This window comes from Physeter macrocephalus, chromosome 11 (assembly GCF_002837175.3).
Source record: "Physeter macrocephalus isolate SW-GA chromosome 11, ASM283717v5, whole genome shotgun sequence".
In the NCBI taxonomy this organism is placed as follows: Eukaryota; Metazoa; Chordata; class Mammalia; order Artiodactyla; family Physeteridae; genus Physeter; species Physeter macrocephalus.
In genome coordinates, this window is record NC_041224.1 from 4,402,574 (window position 1) to 4,425,994 (window position 23,421).

The 23,421-nt window shown below is 41.5% G+C and overlaps 1 protein-coding gene across 1 annotated transcript in view; it reads right to left on the reverse strand.

Annotated features, from left to right (window-relative positions):
* Nucleotides 1-18,448, reverse strand: part of SNAP91 (synaptosome associated protein 91) — a 148,147-nt gene extending 129,699 nt beyond the window's left edge. Inside the window, exons 1-2 of the mRNA XM_055087690.1 lie at nt 18,406-18,448; nt 17,371-17,530 (exon numbers count right to left, since the gene is read on the reverse strand). Of these exons, the coding sequence (XP_054943665.1) occupies nt 17,371-17,500 (130 nt within the window). The 5' untranslated portion in view covers nt 17,501-17,530; nt 18,406-18,448. The remainder of the gene's footprint in view (nt 1-17,370; nt 17,531-18,405) is intronic.
* Nucleotides 18,449-23,421: the final 4,973 nt, after the last annotated feature.

The following is a 23,421-nucleotide window of genomic DNA, read 5'->3' on the forward strand; positions in this document are numbered from 1 at the left end:
GCCAGAGAGCAACAGAGCCTGGAATTACCCTAGGTCCTCTTCACAAATCACCACTCCTCCTGTACCTCCCAGCACTGCACGAAGTCCTTAATTAACAAGTATGGTCCAATAAAGGCTTCAGTAGCAAAGCATCAAAAGACGTAACTGATGAGAGGTGAGACTGGGCTAAGGGCAGTCATTTGAAACCACCCCTCCACTTTTTTCCCCATTAGGCAGAAGAGGACCTTCACAGGGCTTTTGCCCATCAAGCTAATTAGCTAATGAACTGCCTTCAGAGCTCACCCTGGTCTTTCCTCCCTACAACAATCATATGGCATCTTAATTGGTTTGGTTTTGTTTGGATTATTGTGACTTGGGATGATAACTACAGACACAGGCAAGAGGCAAAAAACACTACAAAGGAAAAACAAAATCCTAAAGTCTTGCAGTTAGAACCCCTGGCTCCTCCCTTCATTAGCCGGGGGACTTCAGGTGAGTTTCCCAACCCCCCGAGGATACGAGTATTAACTTGGGATGATAACTACAGACACAGGCAAGAGGCAAAAAACACTACAAAGGAAAAACAAAATCCTAAAGTCTTGCAGTTAGAACCCCTGGCTCCTCCCTTCATTAGCCGGGGGACTTCAGGTGAGTTTCCCAACCCCCCGAGGATACGAGTATTAACTTCACGGAGGTTTGTGAGGAAAACAGCAATTGATCCTGTACAGGTGCCAGGCACAACACTCACCCCCTTCAGCCCTAGGGGCCTCCTTTAGTTTTCTTCACTTAAATCTTACAGGGAAAGACAGACTGCTAATACATTATACATCAAACAAGTGAATCAAGAATCAACTTACATTAAAAAAGAAACCATATCCATGTAGGTACCTAAGCAGCAGCTCAAAGACAATTCTTACGTACTAAAATTCTAATATGCTTTGCATAACTTATATTTTAAGGCAATCGGTTAATATGAGACTTGATGCCTACCTAGAGAAAGTTTAGATTTTATGCAAAAATTCAAAACATCCTTTCCGTATCTCCCAAAAGCTATAACTGTCTCTGTTACACAAAATACAAAATCAAGAACAATAGCTTTTTGCTGTTAAATGGAGCCAGGAAGAAATCCTCCCCATGGCCTAACCACACAAATCACTCTATTACTAGCTTTTAAAGACAAGATCACTGGCAGATGAACCCCGGGCTAGGAACCAGCCAAGCTGAAACGTCAATTCTGGGCGTCTAGATAAATCCAGAGAGCAGTAGGCCTCAGTATCTAACATAGATAAATTACCTAGACAAGCAATAGCAAATCTGTTTCATCTTAAATGTCAACGATGATTGACGGTAGAAATCCAGAACATTGTATATGCATGGCATGCTGAGGCTCAATCAATGCTTTGAAGAGTGCCAGCATCAATGTGCAACGTCTGCCAAGGAGGGAGGAGTATGCAGTGAGTCTACCGACCAGCCATCAGTCATCCATTTCCAGACTTATCTGGCCTCACTGAAAAAAAAATTAACAGCAGCTAGCTTATTGCTAGGTATGAATGACACGACTATAGCAGTCAAATCGCTGGAGATCTCAGTGGCATAAAATAAGTGTTTTTAAGATATCGGCGACAAGCCATAATCCAATTTCTTTTTCCATAGGCATGGTGGAGTCAACAATTGTGTGCTCGCGTCTCATTTCCTTCTACTCCTGGAATCATAGCTAGACTTCATTTCCTACCTTCTCCTACATTTTGGTGAGGCCACTGAATTCCTGTCAATGGAAGATACACAGAAATGATGTCTAGGCCTGGCCCTCAATCTTCCCCTGCAGTGCTCCCCTTTCTGTCTTCCTCTTCCACCCCACAGATGCATAGAATCCAGTGGTGGACTCTGAAACCCTAGGTGATGAAATCACCTAGATGGAACGGACTAATCTGTAGCAAATTGTGATGCAAGCAAGAAATAAAACTTGTATCAAGCCACTTGCTCTTGGGGTTCCCAACTAAGTAGTTCTGGTTGGACCGGTAATCATTAGTATCATGCCACATACTCTCACAGGTCAACCAGGACCTGAGCAAAGCAAATCAAAGTTCTTCCCTAAGGAGATCAGTTCGGTGCTTTGTGACCACCTAGAGCGGTGGGATAGGGAGGGTGGGAGGGAGACGCAAGAGGGAGGGGATATGGGGACATATGTATACATAGAGCTGACTCACTTTGTTATACAGCAGAAGCTAACACAACATGGTAAAGCAATTATACTCCAATAAAGATGTTAAAAAAAGTTCTTCCCGGGCTTCCCCGGTGGCGCAGTGGTTGAGAGTCCGCCTGCCAATGCGGGGGACGCGGGTTCGTGCCCCGGTCCGGGAAGATCCCACGTGCCGCGGAGCGGCTGGGCCCGTGAGCCGTGGCCGCTGAGCCTGTGCGTCCGGAGCCTGTGCTCCGCAACGGGAGAGGCCACAACAGTGAGAGGCCCGCGTACCGCAAAAACAAAACAAAACAAAAACATTAAAAAAATTAAAAAAAAAAAGTTCTTCCCTAAGATTTTCTAAAACTTTAGCTCTAGGAAGCGAGTCCCTTTCTTTTGGTGAAGCTGTTTGCCAAAATAAGTTTGATCTATATTCTTGTGACTCACATTCAAAACAGTCAGGATGAATATGGGTATGAAGCAGAAAGTAAAAATCTTTCCATCCACAGACAACGTTTTGGCATATATTCTACCAAAATAAGTACTATGGGCATATAGATACTTTCTAAAAAAATGAAAACTGAATCGTATCTCATAAACCGTCTTTCCATGTCAAATATACTTTAACAAACTCATTTTTCAAGGTTGCCCAGTATCTTATTGTTGGCACACACCATCCTTTTTAAATCAAGTATTTAGGTGTATTATTTTGTATTCCTGTATGCATTGCTGCAACAAATACCCTTAAATGCATACTTTTCTCTATTTTTCCAATTATTTCTCTGAGACCAATTTATAACAGTCAAATTGCTGTTTTCAAGAGTTTCGACCAGTACTGCCAATCTGCCCTCCCAAAAGTTTGTACCAATTTATACGCCCACCAACTGAGTGCCCAATTCATACTCTTCTTCTTCCACCTGAGAAAGTAATGCTGAACTCAACTGAAGAAGCATTTCTTGCTGAATTCACAGCATTACCGCATGAAATGATCAGTACAATCCACAAGAAGGACCAAAGTCAAATCTCTATTCTACCGATATATATACACACACATACAGAACAGACCCTTGACATAGTAATGTTAGTGCAGCCCACTGGTCTTCAAAAAATGCAATAAATGTTTTATAACTAAAAATTAAGTGACTCCTTTGGAACCATGATGAGAACTCTTGTGGGGAGAAAATGAACAACTAGAGAACCACACAGCAAAGAGGAGATTCAGGTGTTAAAAACATTTGGTGCAGCCTGTCCATTAGCAAGGCTCAAATCAGTCTTCCATGGAAACTGCCATGAGTACACTCATGCTCATTCAAGGGGAGCCGAAACCAGAATCTTAAATGTTAAAATATTTAATGAAGAGACCAGAAAAACATGAACACGCTGCAACTCTGTTGTGATGGGGAGACAAAAATAACAAAAATTCATTAAATCACGGTCTAACTGAAGTATTTAGCTAGATGATGGTTTGTAAGCTGTACAATTTGATGCTAATCAAGTAGATAGTGAGATTATAGAAAGTTTTAAAAAATTCTATTAAGGAAGAACCAATAGGATATTTTCTTATATCTTTTTAATATTTACCTTGAGGAAAAAATTACAAAGGATAGAGATGTGAAAGCAGCAGGCTTGGGAAAGGATAGGAGAAAGGTAACATTCTTCACTTGGATATTTTCTTAACCTAAATTTTAATAACTGTCATGTTTTTCTTTGGTGTTAACAGACTAGCAGACCAACCCAGTGAAGTACGGCATGAACGTACTTAGGTATACTTAACATATATGGTGTTTTTGGGGGGGGATTATTTTCGGTATTTTGTTTTGGAGTTTTAATAGTTAGGAAGCCTGCTTTGCAAAATTCTATTATTTCAGTGGTGATAGTTAAGGAATGTTACAAATTATGTCACCACAATAAGAAGACCAAACTAAATGGCCTTAAAGTTTGTTTTAATGCATAGTTTTAGAAGACTTTCAACTAAATTACACATCTGTCATCTTTACAGTCTTCACTGTCACCAATGGCATAGAGGGAATTCTCTGGTGCCAGCACCAGGACCCAAGAACCAAGCAAAAGACAAGGAGAGGAGAAAGGTAAGAAAGGTTCAGGCTGGCAGGATGAGGCCTGGAACCCTGATCAGGGACAGCTGCACGGTTGTCCCGGTGTCAGAAGTGCCATGGGTTACGTGCACATTTATGGTGAATTTGAATTCAACACTATTAAAGTGTGTGTGCATGTGTGTGTATGCTTAATATTTACATATATTTTACATTTCCCACATGACCCCACACGGAGAGTATTATCTGCCATAGGCACAGCCATCAGAACTAGGTGAACAAAGCAATGGCCCATTAGTGCACCTGCTGAAGGCAGATAGCTAAGAAGTATTCAGTATGGTTTTTTTTTTTTGGCCGTGCTGCACGGCATGTGGGATCTTAGTTCCCTGACCAGGGATCGAACCCATGCCCCCTGCAGTGGAAGTGCAGAGTCCTAACCACTGGACCCCCAGGGAAGTCCCAAGAAATATTCAGTATTAACACATATAGAATGTGTGATTTTTGCCTCTTTGGGACTCAGCTTCCTCATCTATAAAAATGAAAAAGTTGGACAACTTCTAATATCCTCTGCAGCCTAGAAGGCCCTCCAGATCTGCTACTGCCCACAACTCAGGTTTCCTCTCACAGCATTCTCAGCCTTCTTAACCTCAGTCTTCCAGCGGCCCTTAACTTCTTTCAGTTCCTAAAACGTGCCTCACTTGCTCTAAGCCTCTTCCAAGATAACACTGTGCGGCAGCCCTTGTTCACCCCTCACCCAGGTAAGTCATGATCATTCTTCAAGGCTGAGCTTAAATATCAGTTCCTCTTCAATGCATTCCCATGGATGTCTTCACCTCCCCCTGCTAAAACTTTTAGAACCACCTGTAATTAGTTTTTGCATTTTCTGTCAACCCTAGTAAGTTGCAAGCTCTCTGATGCCAAGAGCTGTATGTATCTTGTTCACCATAGTACCCCTGCCTCCTGGAATAATTCCTGGCATTCAGTAAACACCCAGATATTTGTTAAATGAACAAATGATGGGATTGTGCTTAATAAGCTACTAAAAGCCTCAATACTAAAAGTTAATTTATAATTTCTCCAAACAGATCATTAAAAGCTAAATTAAATGTTGATATTCACTGTTCTTTTTACAAAGGCAAGAGAATCCAAAGCTTTAGGTTAAGCTTGTCTCCTTTCCTCAGTTTTTCTAAAACCCTCAAGTTGTTAATGGTAATATCATACCACTATACACCTGGTGAATGATATCATTTCAGTGAAAATTAACAACATGTAGCTACTTTTGAAATAATGCTTCTCTTCCACAAATACCCTTACCATTCATAATGTAGGCAGTTATAAATTATAAAAGAGCTATTGAAGAACAATGCTACCCAAATGTATCCAGCTCAAAAAAACCCGAAGCAAACGCATCTGCACACACAAGATGCTGGTGAAGAATTTTCTGATGTTAATGCCCAATCACCTCCTATCTAATCATTAGTGATATGCACCAAGAGAAGGACATATACTTTAAATCCACAACCAAAAAATTTTGCCTATCGAGGCTATAATTTTCCCCAAATTAAATTTTTGTCATGTCAAAAGAATGCAAGTGTCAAGTGACAGTCAGGAAATGCACATTAACTATGTACATTAAGCAATTCAATGTTTCTTTTGTTTGTTTTCCTCCAGTATCACACTTCGATTGCTTTCATAAACTTGAGAGAAAATGGATCCATTTAAGTCCATGCCCTTCTGAAAGGTTAGTAAGCAAAAGTAAAATCTTTAAATAAAACAGTAAAATCTTTAAACAGAATCTTTAAATAGTAAGAAAAAAAAAGGGCCTAAAATTTAGGAAAGGTGTAATAAAAAACCACTCAGCAAATGTTTACCTAAACCTGCTACCATGCTATGTTTGGCGTTGGAGATAAGGCAGCCTCACAAAACTGCAGGTCAGAGGAAGCCACCAAACTCACCACAGCTCCATGAGCGAGATGACAGGGACAGAAGCACTGGGTGCCATCGACCTACTGAAAAGGAATGAGTGAAGCTAGGTTTCAGACATGAGACTTTAAAATATATATTAAAACATAGAAGCACCGTGTACAAAGGCCCCAAAATAATGCACAGTATAGTGAAGTTGATGAATGTCAGAGCTGCTCTGGGATGTGTGTAAAGGGGTGTATAAAAGGAGTGGGAGGACAGAGGATGGGGAGAACAGGCTGGATCCGTTTCTAGCATATAGGTGGACTATCAAGGAAAAAACAACACCTGATAATTTAGATTAGACAGGCATCTTCTACCCATTTGGCTGTACTCATGAGGAAATAAAAGCAATCCCCAGGGCCAGAAATGAAAGAAGATGCAGAAAACCACATGGTAAACTGATACTTAAGAGAAGGCTTCCCTGAGGCCATGTGTTAGTCTGAGCAGCCAGAGGCTTAGATTTTAACAACGCTGTGGGGAATAGAAGACAAGGTGTTGGGACTAAGCAAGATGGCTGATTGGAACTAAGACCTCCTTATAGAGCTGGGATCCTCAAAGAGTTACTCCCTTACTAAAATCAGCAGGAAAAAAACCAACAAAGAACACCTTCAAGCAAAGGAAGACCAGAGGAAAACAATTCACTCAACCTAGGTTCTTGGTAGATGTCAGGGGGAAAAAAATCTCTGGGGCATTTTGTAAACATAGCTTTTCACCTTGCCCAAGTCTGTGATTCAAATTTATATTACAGACTCACATTCCTCCATCCAAGACCTTTAGAGCGATACATGTTTCAGAATTTAGGATTTCCCAGATTTTACAAAAGTAATGTGGTGCATATACCATATACTAAGTAACCTAGTATAATGTGGACAACACACCATAATGTGACAACATTTCTGTAGCTCAATATATGAACTTTCACGGTAGGTAGTACAACAGCTATATCTGATCAAGTTTTGCCACCATATTATTTACAAAAAGAATTTCATTCTTCTGAGCTTTCTGGATTTTCAAATTATGGATAAGGATTATGGACCTGGTCTTGCACTAGATGGGAAGCTCCAAGAGCACAAAGCAACTTAAGGTGCTCCCAGGATGGTAGCAATTGTGGGACCTTGCAGAAGCAAACACAAATCCTCTCTAGGTGATCCTAGGCTTTCCAGGATTCCCAAAGATGAAGTCCTAGCCAGCGTGATCTCACAGTCCAAAATTATGAAACACACGAGGAAATACATGATGACTGAGGGTTAGGCAAAAACAACAGCAGAAGCAGAGCTTCATGTAATAGATCTATGAGATACAGAATATAAAATGAGTTGTGTTCAAAATGGTAAAGAAATGAAAGAGGAACTCAAAACTGTGAGCAAGAAATATATGTTATCCCCAAACAGGGCAATTTTGAAAAACTCCAAAAATGAAAAATATAAATGAATAAAATTAGAAACTAAGAATGAGTAAAAGCAGACAAGACACAGCTAAAGAAAGAATTAATGAACTGGAAGATATCTGAAAAACAAAGCATGCCAAACAGTAAAGAAAGTGTTAGAAACTATGAAAGGTATATTTATAGACATAAGGGTGTAATGGGAAGGTCCAGCATATACATAATCATGTTTGAAGGAGAGAAGGAAGAGAATGGGTGCAGGCAACAATCAAAGATGGAGAATTTTCCAGAACTAATGAGAGACATGAATTCTCAAATTCTGGAAACCCATAAAGCTCCAAATAGGGTAAATAAAAAAGAAAATTACACCTAAACACACATACAGTATAGATAGAGAAGACACAAGATTTTAAAAGCAACCACAAAAACAGAGATTACCTAAAGGCTGGTAGTCTAATAGATGACTTCTTAAGAGAAACAATGGAAGCCAAATATTATCTTTAAAGAGAAAATAACTCAATCTAAAAATGTATATCCAGATAAACTATCCTTCAGCAATGTGGGTAAAATAAAGATTGTTTTTTTAGACAAAAACAGAGGTTACTACTAAACAGCCTCACTGAAAGAGCTTCAAAAAGATATAGTTCAAGGAAATCCTAGGCATGATCAAAGAATGGTAAGAAAAGAAGGAAAGGTGGATTCCGCTAAATGAACACTGCCTGTATGAAGTAATAATGTCTGGCTTTGGGGGTTAAAACAATGGTGGACTAAAACCCTGGACAATAATAGCATATAAGTAAAAAGTGGGTGACTGGAATTCAAACTGTCTAAATTTCATCTCTTGTTGCAGTGACGCAAGTGGGAGCACAGGGACCGCAGGCTTGGAGTGGAACTTCTAAGATTGTTTTAAGAAAATGGCAGACAAGCTGGACATGAGAGAAATCGTGAGCTGGGATAAGGCCAAGCTGAAGAAGATGGAGATGCAGGAGAAGAACACCCTGCGAGCGAAGTGAGATTTTCTAAGAACCTGGAGGATTCTCCGCCTCCATCATCTTGGAGACCCTAGTCGTGATGTGGAGGAAGAGCCACCTGCAAGATGGACACGAGCAACAAGCTGCACTGTGAACCCGGGCACTCCGTGCCGATGCCACCGGCCTGGGGGTCTCTGAGGGGATCCTCTAATAGGACTGCCAAATTCTCTGGTTTGCTCTGGGATATTATAGAAAATTGTTTGTATGATTAATGACAATAAAACACACTTCATGGCAAAAAAATAAAAGTTTCTAAATTTCTTTTCTTTGGTAGGAAAAAAAAGAGATACTGATCGACTTGGGACTTTAAGAATGCATACTAAATCTTGAAGGGCAATCAGTAAAAGAACTGCAATAGTATATATAGCTTCCAAACTAAAGAAGGGGAAAGTTAGAATTAAAGTAAAAACTGAAGCAACTGAAAGGAGACAAAAAACAAGCACAGTAAGGGCAAATTAGTAAGGATCATGCATCAGTTGTTATAGTGCTGGGAGTAGCAGTAATGGTACTAGTCGTGCCAACAACAGCAACTGTACTAGTAATGGTTAACTACAGTAGTGGTAGTAATAACTGATGTTCACTGCAGGTGTGTGTGTCAAGCTCTGGACTGGGTTTCTAACATGAACTCTCTCTCTTACTCCTCAACAAATATGAGGTAGGTACTATTACTTATCATTTTACAGATAAGGTTTATTACTGATCAAAACCAGGCAGAAGACAGCTAAAGGAGAGGTCAGAGAGTTTCAAAAGAATTGATCACTCACTGAATTTGAGAGAGGAGGGAAAACCCTCAGGTCAGTGGCCTGGGCAACTGGGTAGGCAATGCCTGGCACCTCACAAAGCTTCTACTATTTCATGAGTGAATTAAGCCAAAGACACAGAATATCCAAAGTAAGCCAGAGCTGTGCGTGTTTTCTTTGGAATTGTGAGTGTCTCTTTCAAGAAGGACGGCTGTGAAAGAAAAGCAAAGGATGACAGGTTGGTTGCTAGAAGAGGTCAGAGAGTCCAAGGAGAGCTGTGTGTAGGAGGTTTTGTTTGTTTGTTTTCAATGGAGATACTCGAAAATTTCATAAGGGAGCTAGAGAGAGAGGTTAAAGATACGGATGACAGAGAGAATAACTGATGCAGAAAGGAGGAGAGTTATATCTTAAAATAAAAGTGCTAACCCTAGGAGAATAATCAAATGATCAGGCCACAAAGCAAAAGCACAGAAAGCAAAGATCTAGCTTCTCTCTCCTCAGTAGCCAGGAATGGCACATCACAAAATCTTTTAGAAGACGCTAGACCCTTCTTAAACATGCATAATAGAGAAACCTTATGTACACATGGGAGGGCAGGGAGTGGGGACAGGGGGATCCTCACACACTTGGGACAAATGAAGAGAGAGCAGGAAAACAGCTAGAGAAGGGCTGTGGGCTTCAGGGTACAATTCTCGCTCTGGTTTGTGCTTTCACCCAACTGCTCCAAGGAAGACACCATCATTTTGCACTTATAGGTCACCATGCAACTGACAATGAGTGTGCCATTCAACTATTCTCCCCTTTGTGAGGAACAAAAGATAAACTTCCATATTACATAAACACCTAAGAAAAAACAGAGAGTCAACATGCCCCTTACAAGCAAACAATATATTCCTCTGTAAAGAGAAAGGAATTTTACAAAGTGAAACTGAAGAATAAATATTTTTAATGGCAAGAAATGTGGCTTTTCAAATTATTTAACTGCACTAAGATTATATTGAAGGTTCTCTCAGGAGTTGCTGGCTCAGGAGTTGAGTCACCTAAAATACAACTCAAGCATCCTCGGCCCTCAGGGAACAGGATTATATGCCACTTCTGACCTTCTTTACCAAGTTACTGAAACCAAGATAAGCGCCAAAGAACACCCTATCCCAGGATCAATCAATTTGAAGAGGTAAGCTATTTAAAGGATATTTACTTGTGAAAAACCAAGGGAAAGATCCATGGCAACTAAGTGCACAGATTAAATTTCAAATAAGACTTCAGGAGCCATTTGTTAAACGTTAAAACTAATATGGCAATGTACGAAAAATCTAGATTTTAATCTAAAAATGCATCAAGCTAATACTGCAATTAAGATATAAATTTACGTACTACATACATAGTTTTACATCTTTTTCCATGTGTACAATCTTTTAAATTACTAGAGTAACTTCTAAAAAAATTGATTTGAGTTGCCAATTTTATACTACTTCTAAGAAAGTACCCGCTAACCACATTGATCTCAAACGGGGAAAAAAAAATCTAAAGTGACCCAAAGGTATACCTAAGACTCTTTGCCACTCTTCTTTTCCTAATCCGGCTAACCCCTAAACTTCACAGGATCTCTTTTCTCCCCTCCTGGGATGCTGACATTACCTGAGAATGTCACAGGACCACACAGATTGGACCCCTTCAGATTTAAGGTATAAAGGATACTCAGCTTGAATGTTTTTCAGAAGTCTATTTCCCTCATCTCTTGACTACCTAAAAAATAACACAGACTGTTCTAAACCATCTCCACACGGGCTGAAGCTTCCAGTGAAATCAAGGAGGAGGAACAGAGTATGCCTTGGTATAGAAAATTAGAGGGTTTCTTTAGACGACAACAAATGGTTAAATGAGAACCGGAATCAAAGTAAAATATATTTACAGCAAGTTAGTACACTTCTCGTATTGAAAGTTACCCTAGTGTTCAATAAACTTTTATACACTGTTCCAACTTAATTTTACTCAATAAACTAAGCTTACATTTTTGATACTAGCATTACAGAAAGCTCTATAAGTTATCACAAAGATAGATATGGTATCAACTGAATCAGTGTGCAAACAGCACTTCTATAAATTGAAATATATTTTATATACTGTATCCTAAAGAAGCTTATGTAAAGCAAATAAATTTTTAGGCTTAAATTTTCATTCTATGTTTACTCAAAATTTCTTATTAGCAGATATTTTATAAATAAAGTAAAAGCAGTAGGAATTTTGTGGTCATTTGCCACTATCTGTCTCGAATCAAAACATAGTCTTTCGGGAATAAAACACAGACCTACTAGAGCATGGACTTGAGGATATGGGGAGGGGGAAGGGTAAGCTGTGACGAACTGAGAGAGTGGCAGGGACATATATGCACTACCAAATGTAAATTAGATAGCTAGTAGGAAGCTGCCGCATAGCACAGGGAGATCACCTCTGTGCTTTGTGACCATGAGAGGGGTGGGATAGGGAGGGTGGGAGGGAGGGAGACGCAAGAGGGAAGAGATATGGGAACATATGTATATGTATAACTGATTCACTTTGTTGTAAAGGAGAAACTAACACACTATTGTAAAACAGTTATACTCCAATAAAGATGTTAAAAAAAAAAAACAACATAGTCTTTTATCTCCCATTCCCTTTACCAGATGTTCTTATAAGAAATACAATCTTGGACTTCCCTGGCGGTGCAGTGGTTAAGAATCCACCTGCCAATGCAGGGGACACGGTTTCGAGCCCTGGTCCGGGAAGATCCCACAGGCCGCGGAGCAACTAAGCCCGTGCGCCTAGAGCCCACAAACCACAACTACTGAAGCCCACGAGCCACAATTACTGAAGCCCGACACGCCTAGAGCCCGTGCTCCGCAACAAGAGAAGCCACTGCAATGAGAAGCCCCCGCACCGCAACGAAGAGTAGCCCCCGCTTGCTGCAACTAGAGAAAGCCTGCAAGCATCAACGAAGACCCAACACAGCCAAAAATAAATAAATAAATAAATGTATTTTTTTTAAAAAAGGTATCCAATAAAGATAGTCTGATTTTAAAAAAAAGAAATACAATCTTATTTTTTCTTAATTTAAGAGGAAAAGAATCATTTATAAAATGCCAATATCTCTCAAACATAAGATTGAGAACTTGAACTACTTGCTTATTATGTAGGGTAAGCTCCTTATTAAAAACTCACAAGAGGTTTAGAATGGAAAAAAGTAGGATTACTGATAAGCAATTTGGCTTTTCATAAGGTTTGGTTTGATGTTGAGAGTAATGTCTAAGTTTGGAATTTTGACAATCTTAAATAGGGTATTTTAAAAGTACAGCATACACAGAAACTGGTCATAAGAGCAATTAACCAAAATGAATCTTATACAAGGGCTGTAAAACTTCCCAAATTCTCTCTGCAGGTGTTACTCTGGGCCAACTCCATTTTGTTGTTGTTCTTTAACCTTGACGCAGCACTTGGGAAAGCACTGGGTGCCCTACTGGATCCTGTTACTTTATTATTTGACCTGGTCTATCCCTTAGGCCATCAACTACAAAACAGAAAAGGAAAAACAATGGAAATGTAAAACAGTTTACATTTTGTAATGTAACGCAATCAAGAAGGTAGAATGCTTGACAAGTCTGGATGTTTCACGTGCTATCAAATAGGTACACAATGTTAAAGGGAAAGGACGTGAGGATGTACAGATGGGTCCAGAAAAACTAATGTTAAACTAACATTGGCTATGTGTTTAATTTTCATGTGCAAAGGGCAATCTTATTATAGTATAGAATAAAAGTTTTACATAATCCAAAAGTACCTTAAAATATATAATCCTTATTTAAATTATTAAGGTTAATCACAGCCCTTAAATTTCATCTATAACTGCTGATTATGGTCAAGCTTTTCTGAATACATTTTTTTTCCTCCAAGAAACATACTATGAGTGAAAAGAAGGACAAAAATATGAGAATATATGTTTAGAGTTTGCTTACCTCTCTACCTTCTTACTATATGTAATTCTGCCTCCAGACGTTAACAAATCATTTCTTCAAATGTATAAATCATATATCATTAAGCATCATTTTATAAATTACCATAGTTAACAATAATTTTTGTGGCCTATCAACCCAAAGAGAAAAAAATTATCTTCTAAACCAGTACTTTAAATAATATTAAGTACACATTTCATAAAGATTCTGAGCCCATTCAATTAACCCAGTGTCTTTAAAAAAAGAAAATCACAGAGCCATAAACTCTATTCTTACAACCTTCTAATCTGAACTGCAAACTACAAAGTTATATACAAATCAAACTAATTAAAACTTTTTTGGTTTCATTTACACAGCAAAGGAAACCATAAACAAGATGAAAAGACAACCCTCAGAATGGGAGAAAATATTTGCAAACGAAGCAAATGACAAAGGATTAATCTCCAAAATCTCACACTGGTCAGAATGGCCATCATCAAAAAATCTACAAACAATAAATGCTGGAGAGGGTGTGGAGAAAAGGGAACACTCTTGCACTCTTGGTGGGAATGTAAATTGATACAGACACTATGGAGAACAGTATGGAAGTTCCTTAAAAACTAAAAATAAACTACCATATGACCTAGCAATCCCACTACTGGACATATACCCTGAGAAAACTATAGTTCAAAAAGAGACATGTACCACAATGTTCATTGCAGCACTGTTTACAATAGCCAGGACACGGAAGCAACCTAAGTGTCCACTGACAGATGAATGGATAAAGAAGATGTGGCACATATATATGATGGAATATTACTCAGCCATAAAAAGAAACAAAATTGAGTTATTTGTAGTGAGGTGGATGGACCTAGAGTCTGCCATACAGAGTGAACTAAGTCAGAAAGAGAAAAACAAATACCATATGCTAACACATATATATGGAATCTAAAAAAAACTGGTTCTGATGATCCTAGGGGCAGGACAGAAATAAAGATGCAGATGTACAGAATGGACTTGAGGACACAGGGAGGGGGAAGGGTTAGTTGGGACAAAGTGAGAGAGTAGCACTGACATATATCCACTACCAAATGTAAAATAGATAGCTAGTGGAAAGCAGCACAGGGAGATCAGCTTGGTGCTTTGTGACCACTTAGAGGGGTGGGATAGGGAGGGTGGGAGGGAGATGCAAGAGGGAGAAGAAATGGGGATATATGTATAGCTGATTCACTTTGTTATACAGCAGAAACTAACACACCTTTGTCAAGTAATTATACTCCAATAAAGATGTAAAAAAAAAAAAAAGACCATATACCAGCTAAAAAACAGGAAGCTCTTCGTTATGAATACTGAAAATAAACTTACAAGAGAAATTTAAAAAAAAAACAAAACATTTTTGGTTTCAAATCCCCAACTCTACATTTTGCACTCTTTTCCTCCTAACTAGTATTTAATATTTTCAAAACTAAATAAACTTAAGATTATTTCAGTGCCTACAGTGAAACTTAGTTATATGTTTGCATGTTTTAATAACTGGTGTAACTCACTTTTAAAACTGGTGTGTTATTGGAACACCTGTGAATAAATTACTAAAGTAGTCTACTGTTATTTAAAGGAACATTACGAAGAATTCTGTGCAAAGATCCCCTCTTGCAGTACATATACATACAACATTATTTATATGTTCAGACTTTCCATATCATGTTTTCTTAAAATAGGACATATCAGTAACTTGATACCTATCTTTCCAAATTCTACCCTAAGGTTGGCTTTAATTGAAGATAATTTATTTATTTTATGTCTTATTGGAAAAGTAAAATGTTAAAAAGAAAGACCAATACTCCTCAGTACTTGGCTTTTGCTCACTTTATAAATGACAGAATTAACATTTTTGCACGCATATCACAGAAATTACAATAAGTGTGTGGGGCTGTATGCTCAATTTCACACAAAGCCATGCAAACAGGATGGGTATTTTGAAGATTAGACCATTCAGGCTCATTTGGTTCCCTTTTCCCCCCCCCCCCCCCCCCCCCCCCCCGTCTCAATAGAGAATATTACTAAATAAACCACAGATGGCAGTTAAGTGCAGGGGTTAAAAGGTATGAAAGTTAATTACCTTCCCCAAACCTTTTAAGTGATGATAAATTAATAACGTAAAGCTCAGTGCCCAGCATATAGTAACTGCTCAATAAATGTTTAGCTCTTATGATTGTCCGTGTTCTTAACTCAATACCAGTTCCTACTTCCGCTGCTTTCCTTAAATAAGGAATCTTCCCCCTATGTTCCACATCTTCAGAATCACTTCACTCACTAACATACGCTGGAGATACTGAAAAACCTCCCACCTGTAAAATTTATAAAAGACTTTTCAAGATCTCAAGATTAAGGTGACTATCTAGATATGGAAAAGTCAGTCTTTATCTGAATCACGTTTAATGAAATGCTCAAACCTGTAAGTGTTCTCTGAAACGTATCGATATATCGATCTATCATTTTCAAATCATTGAGCAAATCCACAACCTATAGCTTTTTTATTATGAGGATTTGCTACACCTACACCTACCTTTAAAACATGAATCATCCTTCCAGAGTTGGGGAAACTGATCAAAGATGGCTAAATGATTCAGCACGCTGCAGCAAAACGAGCTGGTCATGAATTTATAATTTGCACTTCTGTTAGGGGCCCTGGCCACCTCTCTCACCCTGTACTGCATGTATAACACACTATACCATAATCAACACATTTTGTTGAAAATTCCCTCAGGAAAAGAGTAATGGTGTTTCCCCCTCAGGCAAGCTTCTAGTAGCAAAATTATTCCATTTTATGAGACAACAGGTTCGCAAGGCTGGAGAACCCTTACTATCCAGCTGTAAGCTTCATCAAGCTTTGCTTAAACAGGTAACAGGACCAGAGTCAATTCTAACAGTGGCGCCGTTTTCTCAGCTGCACAGGGCAGACACTGGGGAAGGGCTCAAGCATAAGAAAACCAGAAAATGGGCAAAGGAAGCCAGATGGGAAATGGGTATGGCTAGACCTGCCTGTGTCTTTCATGCCAGCACTGACCTTTACCAACGAACACCATAGCAGGACAGATCCTAAGCAGGTCCCAAAAGACTGAACAGCAACTACAGAATATATTCTGATGTAGCCTTACTTATAAGGAGCCCCACTACTCAAAGCAGGTGAAAGCCTTTTTCTAAGCGTCCCCATTTGCCCTTCAATAACTAAACGTTTACTATGTTAATCAAATGAAATACTTACTTCAGAAATATATAGATTCCAAACTACATTAAAGCCTTTTCCCATCAAAAAACCAATACGTTAAAAAAATTGTAAGTTGAATGTTTTCATCTAAAATTGCACCATCTCTAAGGCCGGGAAAGCACATCCATTTTGTGTCCACTGCATGGCTATCCTGCCCAGCAGTTGCCGAGAATGGGACAAAGAAGTGTGCCGGGACGGGTAAGATGAAATCTCCATTATCTGTGATGTGCAACTTCCTCATTCAGGAGCTTGAATTTATTTCAGTTTGGTGTGGTGACACGCAACACACACTCCAGCACCACATCTCAGCAGCAGCACCGAAAAAGATGCCACTCTTTTAAAAAACTACCCAAAATGTATTTAGGAAACAACTAGGGTGATACATTCGACCTTCCATGAATCCATTTTGGGGGTTACTGTTGTTACGACTGTGTAACCCCTGATTTCCCCTAACGTGGACTGGAAAAGGGGGCGGTGGAGAAAGGGGGGGGGGAAGAGGTGAAAAGCGCCTAACCCTGAATTTACAATTTCTCGGTATCTTAAATTATTAATCTATACATATATATGTAATTTTTTTTTTTTCTCCAGCAAAACCTTGGAGGTCAACAGGAGAAAAAAATGGCTCAAAGACAAGGTTTCAGGTCCGACCCAAGGCGACACCTCCACGGTGGGAGATTTCGAGCTCAGGGGCAGCCCCGCTGGTAGGTCGGAGGGCTGCAGCGTTATCGACCGAGAGCCCAGGCCGCGCCGCCCGTATCCACCGCGCCTCGGCCGTGCGCATGTCCCACTTATATAAAGAGATGCTTACAGTCCAGGTGCTTCTTCTTGGGGCCCATCACTTCATGAGTGGTGGCTTTGCACACCGCTCTGGCTACAGCGGAGCCTGTCACGCTGTACTGAGCGGCGGCGATCCGATCCGTGAGCGTTTGGCCCGACATCTTCTCCGACCGCGTCTACCGCCTCCTCTTCTGCGGGAAAAAGGGGGAGATGGTCCTGCTTTAAGCCGCAGTCCCGACCCTCCGAGCACCCAGGCCTTGCCTCCTCCAGCCGCATGGCGGCTCTCTTCTCCGTCCCCGCCCTGGTACCACCTTCCCGGAGCCAGCACCGCGCTAAGCCCCGCTCGAACGACGCGGTCTAGGAGATCTTGAGCGAGACTAGCGCGAGTCCGGTGCCAGCATCGTGACAATGTCCCCGACCGACACCCCCCCACTCCCCTCCCCCCGGATGCTGCCCGCCTCACCCTTCCGCGCCCCCCAGTCCATCAGCACTTCCCCTGCAAGCTATCTCGGGTGCCAGACCAGCTCCCGCGTGCGTCGGGGTTATGCCCTGGGCGCCGCGCCCGCCGTGTGCCCACCTCTCGCCTCCCAGCCGCAGCGTCTCCTCCTAGCAGCCCGCAGGCTTCGGAGGATGGATCGTATCCCCAAGCCCTGGCCGCCTCCCTCCTCCTCCTCGCGCTGCTGCAGCAACCGGCTCGTCCTCCCTCGGTCGCGGCAGAGATTATCCTAATGTTGCGCCATATTACGCGCCCGCCTCCCCTTCCTTCCTCGCCGCGGTCTCCAAAGCCCCGCCGAGGCCCTCCGCCCGGACCCCCTCCCTTCGCCCCCAAATCGCCACCGCAGGGGCCGCCCCAGGGCTCCGCGGAGGCGCCGGAGTCTCGCAGCGCCTCGCCCTTCCTGACAGCGGAGCAGAGACGGGCAGGCAGCCCAGCCCCCCGCCCGCCCTCGAGCGCGCCGCGGAGCTGTCACCCGGCCGCTGCCCTTCTCCGCGCCCTAGGATTATCCTCTCCGGGTCCCCGCGCGGCCCAAGCACGGGGAGGGGGCCGAGCCTGGGCGGCGGTACTCACCCCGCCCCAGGAGCGGCGCCGCCAGCCGCAGGATGAGCGGAGCCCGGGCCGCCGAGGGAAGTCGCGTCGGGTGGGTGTGAGCGGCCGCGAGCGGACCCGGTGTCCGCGGCGCGCCGCCTCCGGCCCTGGCCCGGCCCCCGCCCTCGGCTCCGCGGTCCCTGCGCCCGCCGCTCGTGGCCCCAGGAGCCAGCCGCACCCGCCCGCCGCCGTGTCTCTCCAGCCCTCCGCGCTGCGTCCCCATCCCCGCCCCCACCTCAGCTGTGGCTGCTCCGACGAGTCAGGTGACGGCGGCGGACAAACCCGGGCGAGCTCTCCACGCAGCGCCTCGCGGCCCCCTCCCAGCTACTCACACACGCCGCCCCCCGGGGCCGCGAGCCTACAGGCAAGGGGGCGCCGCGCGCGAGCATCCCCGGCAGGCGCGAGGAGAGGAGGCGGGGAGGCGAGGAGGGCGACACTCACCCAGCCAGCCACCCTCCGCCAGGCGCCCAACTGCCTCTCGGCTCGCGGGACCCCAGCACGCACTGCGTGCGCGCGCACCACGCACACCTGCCGGCCGACTGCGGGATGCGCCGGGGGCGTTGGCGCAGATGGGCGAGGGGGCTCCTGGAGTTAAGCGCCGTGAAGGCCGCGGCTGGGGCGTCGTCCCGCGCTGCCTGGCAAAGCCCAGCCAGCTCCCCCGTACCTCTGACTCGCCCGCCCGTCAAAGGCAGCAGAGGCCCTGATGGGCAGGGCGTTTTAAAATGTCAGATTCTGCTGGGCAACCGCGCCCGTTACCTGTGCGTCCTCAACTCCTTGGAGCTCCTCTACTTGTCTCTGTTTTAGTTGGGATCTGGGGTGGGCAGTTAATTCTAGCCACTTTGGTCTGAAACGCATACTGAAGTCTACCACAAGGACGAGTAATTGACAAAACCATCAATCGAGTCCCAGATCATACGCACAGTAATCATTTAGGTGTGCAAGGAAAACTCTTTGTACCCCTAAGTAATTTTTGCCAAGTAGTGTTTGAATGTCTTAAGTGTATTTGAATTGAAAACTCTTTGTACCCCTAAGTAATTTTTGCCAAGTAGTGTTTGAATGTCTTAAGTGTATTTGAATTGTATACATGGATTTCTAAACAGGGATTTGGCTATGCTGATCATACGCACAGTAATCATTTAGGTGTGCAAGGAAAACTCTTTGTACCCCTAAGTAATTTTTGCCAAGTAGTGTTTGAATGTCTTAAGTGTATTTGAATTGTATACATGGATTTCTAAACAGGGATTTGGCTATGCTAAAAGTTTCACGTGTTGACATTTTCAAAGACTGTTATTTACCTTAACCTAAAAAAATCTTTTAAATTCTCACGGTACAATCAAGATCAGAACTTCATTTGTGAATTTTCTTGCCATGTTTCCTGGCTACAGGTGGCCTCTATTAGGCCTGGAGGCTTTAAAATGTCTACCTATAGATATCAAGGTTTTGTTGTGTACTCTCTTTCACCTGGTACAGTGTTGAGTATGAATCATGATTTTGTAACTGTTGGGACTGATTCTAGCATTAATCGGAAGCTTGACAACTAAAGAAAGGCAGCCCAAGACTATCTTTGTAAGGATTCAAATGCTAGTCTTACCATATCTAGCAATACCACACCTAGATATTTAAACAAAAGAAATATATAAAAACACACTTCCATTCAAAACCTTGTCCTCCCACTTTGTAATAGATTTATGTAGTGGCTCCGAACTGGAAGAGTGTTATTCTAGCGGTAAATGGATAAACAAAATGGAATATTACTAAGCAGTAACGAGGAAGGAACTAACAACATAGATGAATCTCAAATGTATTATTCTACATCAAAGAAGCCCCACCTCAAATGCTACTTACAGCTGTGATTCTCTTTATATAACATTTTAAAAAAGGCAAAACTATAGAAACAAAACATGTCAGCTGCCAGGGATGGGGGAAGAGATTGACTGCAAAGGAGCAGAAGGAAACTTTCCTGGAGTGATGGAAAAGTTGGATATCATGATTGCGATGATAGTTACACAACTGCATATATTTCTCAAAATTTATCAAATTGTACACTTAAAATTGGTGAATTTATTGTATGTAAATTAAACCTCAATAAATCTGATAAAGAGAGCTGGAGTGGCAATATTATCGGACAGAACAGACTACACAATAAGGAATATTAGGAGTGTTAAAGAGGCACATTTCATAAAGATAAAAATTCCTCAAGCATATGTAAGACTCCTACCTGTATATATATTGAGGAGAAGAGTTTCAAAATGGGCTGAAGCAAAAACGAATAGCATTGAAAGGAGAAATAGGCAAATCCACAATTATACTTCAGGATTTCAACACTCTTCTATTGACAGCACAGGTGGACAGAAAGATTACAGATGACTTGAAATAACCATATCAATCGATTTGACCTAATTGACAATTATAAAGGACTCCACCCAACGACCGTGGAATACATTCTTTTCAAGTGCGCATGGAATAGTTATCAGGATAGACCACATTCTGGACCATAAAGCTAGTTTCATAAATTTAAAAGGATGACTATTATACAAACTGCTTTCTCTTACTACTGTGGAATTTAACTAAAAATTAATAACAAATAGATATCTGGAAATTCCTACATGTTTGGTAATTAAACAACACATTCCAAACAACCCATGGGTCTAAACTTTCCCATAGGAAATTTAGAAATTACTTTGAATTAAATGATAATGAAAAAGCTACATATCAAAGCTTGTGGGATGCAGGTAAAGCAGAAATTAGAGGGAAATTTATAGCATTAAGATACTTTAAAGAATGAGAAACAACTAAGAAATGAGAAAAAGAAGAAATGAAACTCAGTATGAGCAGAAAGAAAGAAATAATAAAGATAAAAGTAAAAATCAATGAAAGTGAAAATAGACAAATAATAGAGAAATTCAATGAAACCAAAAACTGTTTATTTGAAATGATCAATAAAACAGATAAGCTCCCTAGCCAGAAAGGAAAAAGAGCGATAACACAAATTTTCAATGATAGTAATGAAAGAGAGGATAGGTCTTATGGATGCTAAAAGGATAAGAGATTGTTACGAACATTATGCCAATAAATTATACAATTGTCGGGGCTTCCCTGGTGGCGCAGTGGTTGCGCGTCCGCCTGCCGGTGCAGGGGAACCGGGTTCGCGCCCCGGTCTGGGAGGATCCCACATGCCGCGGAGCGGCTGGGCCCGTGAGCCGTGGCCGCTGAGCCTGCGCGTCCGGAGCCTGTGCTCCGCGACGGGAGAGGCCACAACGGTGAGAGGCCCGCGTACCGCAAAAAAAAAAAACAAAAACAAAGCGGAGCGGCTGGGCCCGTGAGCCGTGGCCGCTGAGCCTGCGCGTCCGGAGCCTGTGCTCCGCGACGGGAGAGGCCACAGCAGAGGGAGGCCCGCATACCACAAAAAAAAAAAAAAATTAATACAATTGTCATGAAATAAGGAAATAGTGTAGAATACTGGTTCTCTCATAGTCCAAAAGTGATGTTGGGTCATATACATTGCTATTAGTTAAGAGATTGTGAGCAAGTAACATGATTCCAATAATGGTTAAAATAATACAATATGGGCTTCCCTGGTGGCGCAGTGGTTGCGAGTCCGCCTGCCGATGCAGGGGGCGCGAGTTCGTGCCCCGGTCCGGGAGGATCCCATGTGCCGTGGAGCAGCTGGGCCCGTGAGCCGTGGCCGCTGGGCCTGCGCGTCCGGAGCCTGCGCTCCATGGCGGGAGAGGCCACAACGGTGAGAGGCCCGCATACCACAAAAAAATAAATAAATAAAATAAAATAATACAATCTGTGAGTGATTTACTTTTCAAAAATAAATTGGAGTGGATTCATTGTAATCCTATAATAGTGTGATATTACATACAGTAAATTATGTACACGTGGCATGGGAAGTATAGAAAGCCATAGTCTGTCTTCAGTATGCTAATCATGTCTCTGTTACTATACATGGGAGAGTATCCCACACATGAACATCCTTCTGTCATGGGTGGTAGCAGAAAAATGTTTGAAAATCTCCCTACAATGGAAGTATCATATACAAATTAGTGAATCATGTCAAGGGTAAAACCAACTTTTGAAATGTAATTGGTTGTTTTGGAAGAAAATCTTCCTAAGCTTTGAAAATAGTAGCATATTTCCAGTGGCAAAGATTAAGAAATGCCATGTTCTTATCTCCAGAAAAACTTAGAAATTTCAACCATGAAAGTTGAAGGAAAGAAAATTGACTAAAAGAAATACATTGAGAGGAAGAAAAAGGATTCCTTGTCAATATATTCCCTCTGAAAGCCCAAGGACATAATAAATAATATTCAACAAATCTGAAGCAAGAGTAAGTATTGACATTCAGTATTTTTAAAAATGGAAAGGTTTTTTGATCTCTCTCAGTGGTCAGAAAAGAAGTTAAATACATAGATATCCAAAACATGTTTTTAAAAAATACATTGCACTTATTTTTTTCTGTACCAATCTACATATATGTCACCATATACATTCTTTTCTGTATCTCTGATTTAATACATATTTTCTTCTGAGTATCAGATTTAATAAAGAAAAAACAAACCAACAATAATTACATGTAGATCGACAATTTACACCAACATGTGAGGGCAAATGTCTTTAAGACACAAGAGTAAGATACAGTGAGTACAAGAAACAGAACTAAAGCTAAGGACAATCTGATTGCCTCAGGCAATGACCTGAGGTGGAAGAGGATTTTGCATTTTTCTCTAAAAACTTAATGTCGTTCTTCAGGTAAATCTGTAGAATGATTTTATTCCAGAGATGCTTTTCTGACAAAGCAGAAAAAAATACATGAGGTGCAAATATAGCTATATTGGAATATATCCACCTCCACATACAAATATGACATGTCTGTCCAAACTCAAAAGCAACCGACAACAAAAAGCAAATTTTGATATCCTGAATGCACTTGTACTGTACAGAGACGAAAAGATTGCTTCTCTTTTAAATGATTTTTTTAATTAATTAATTAAT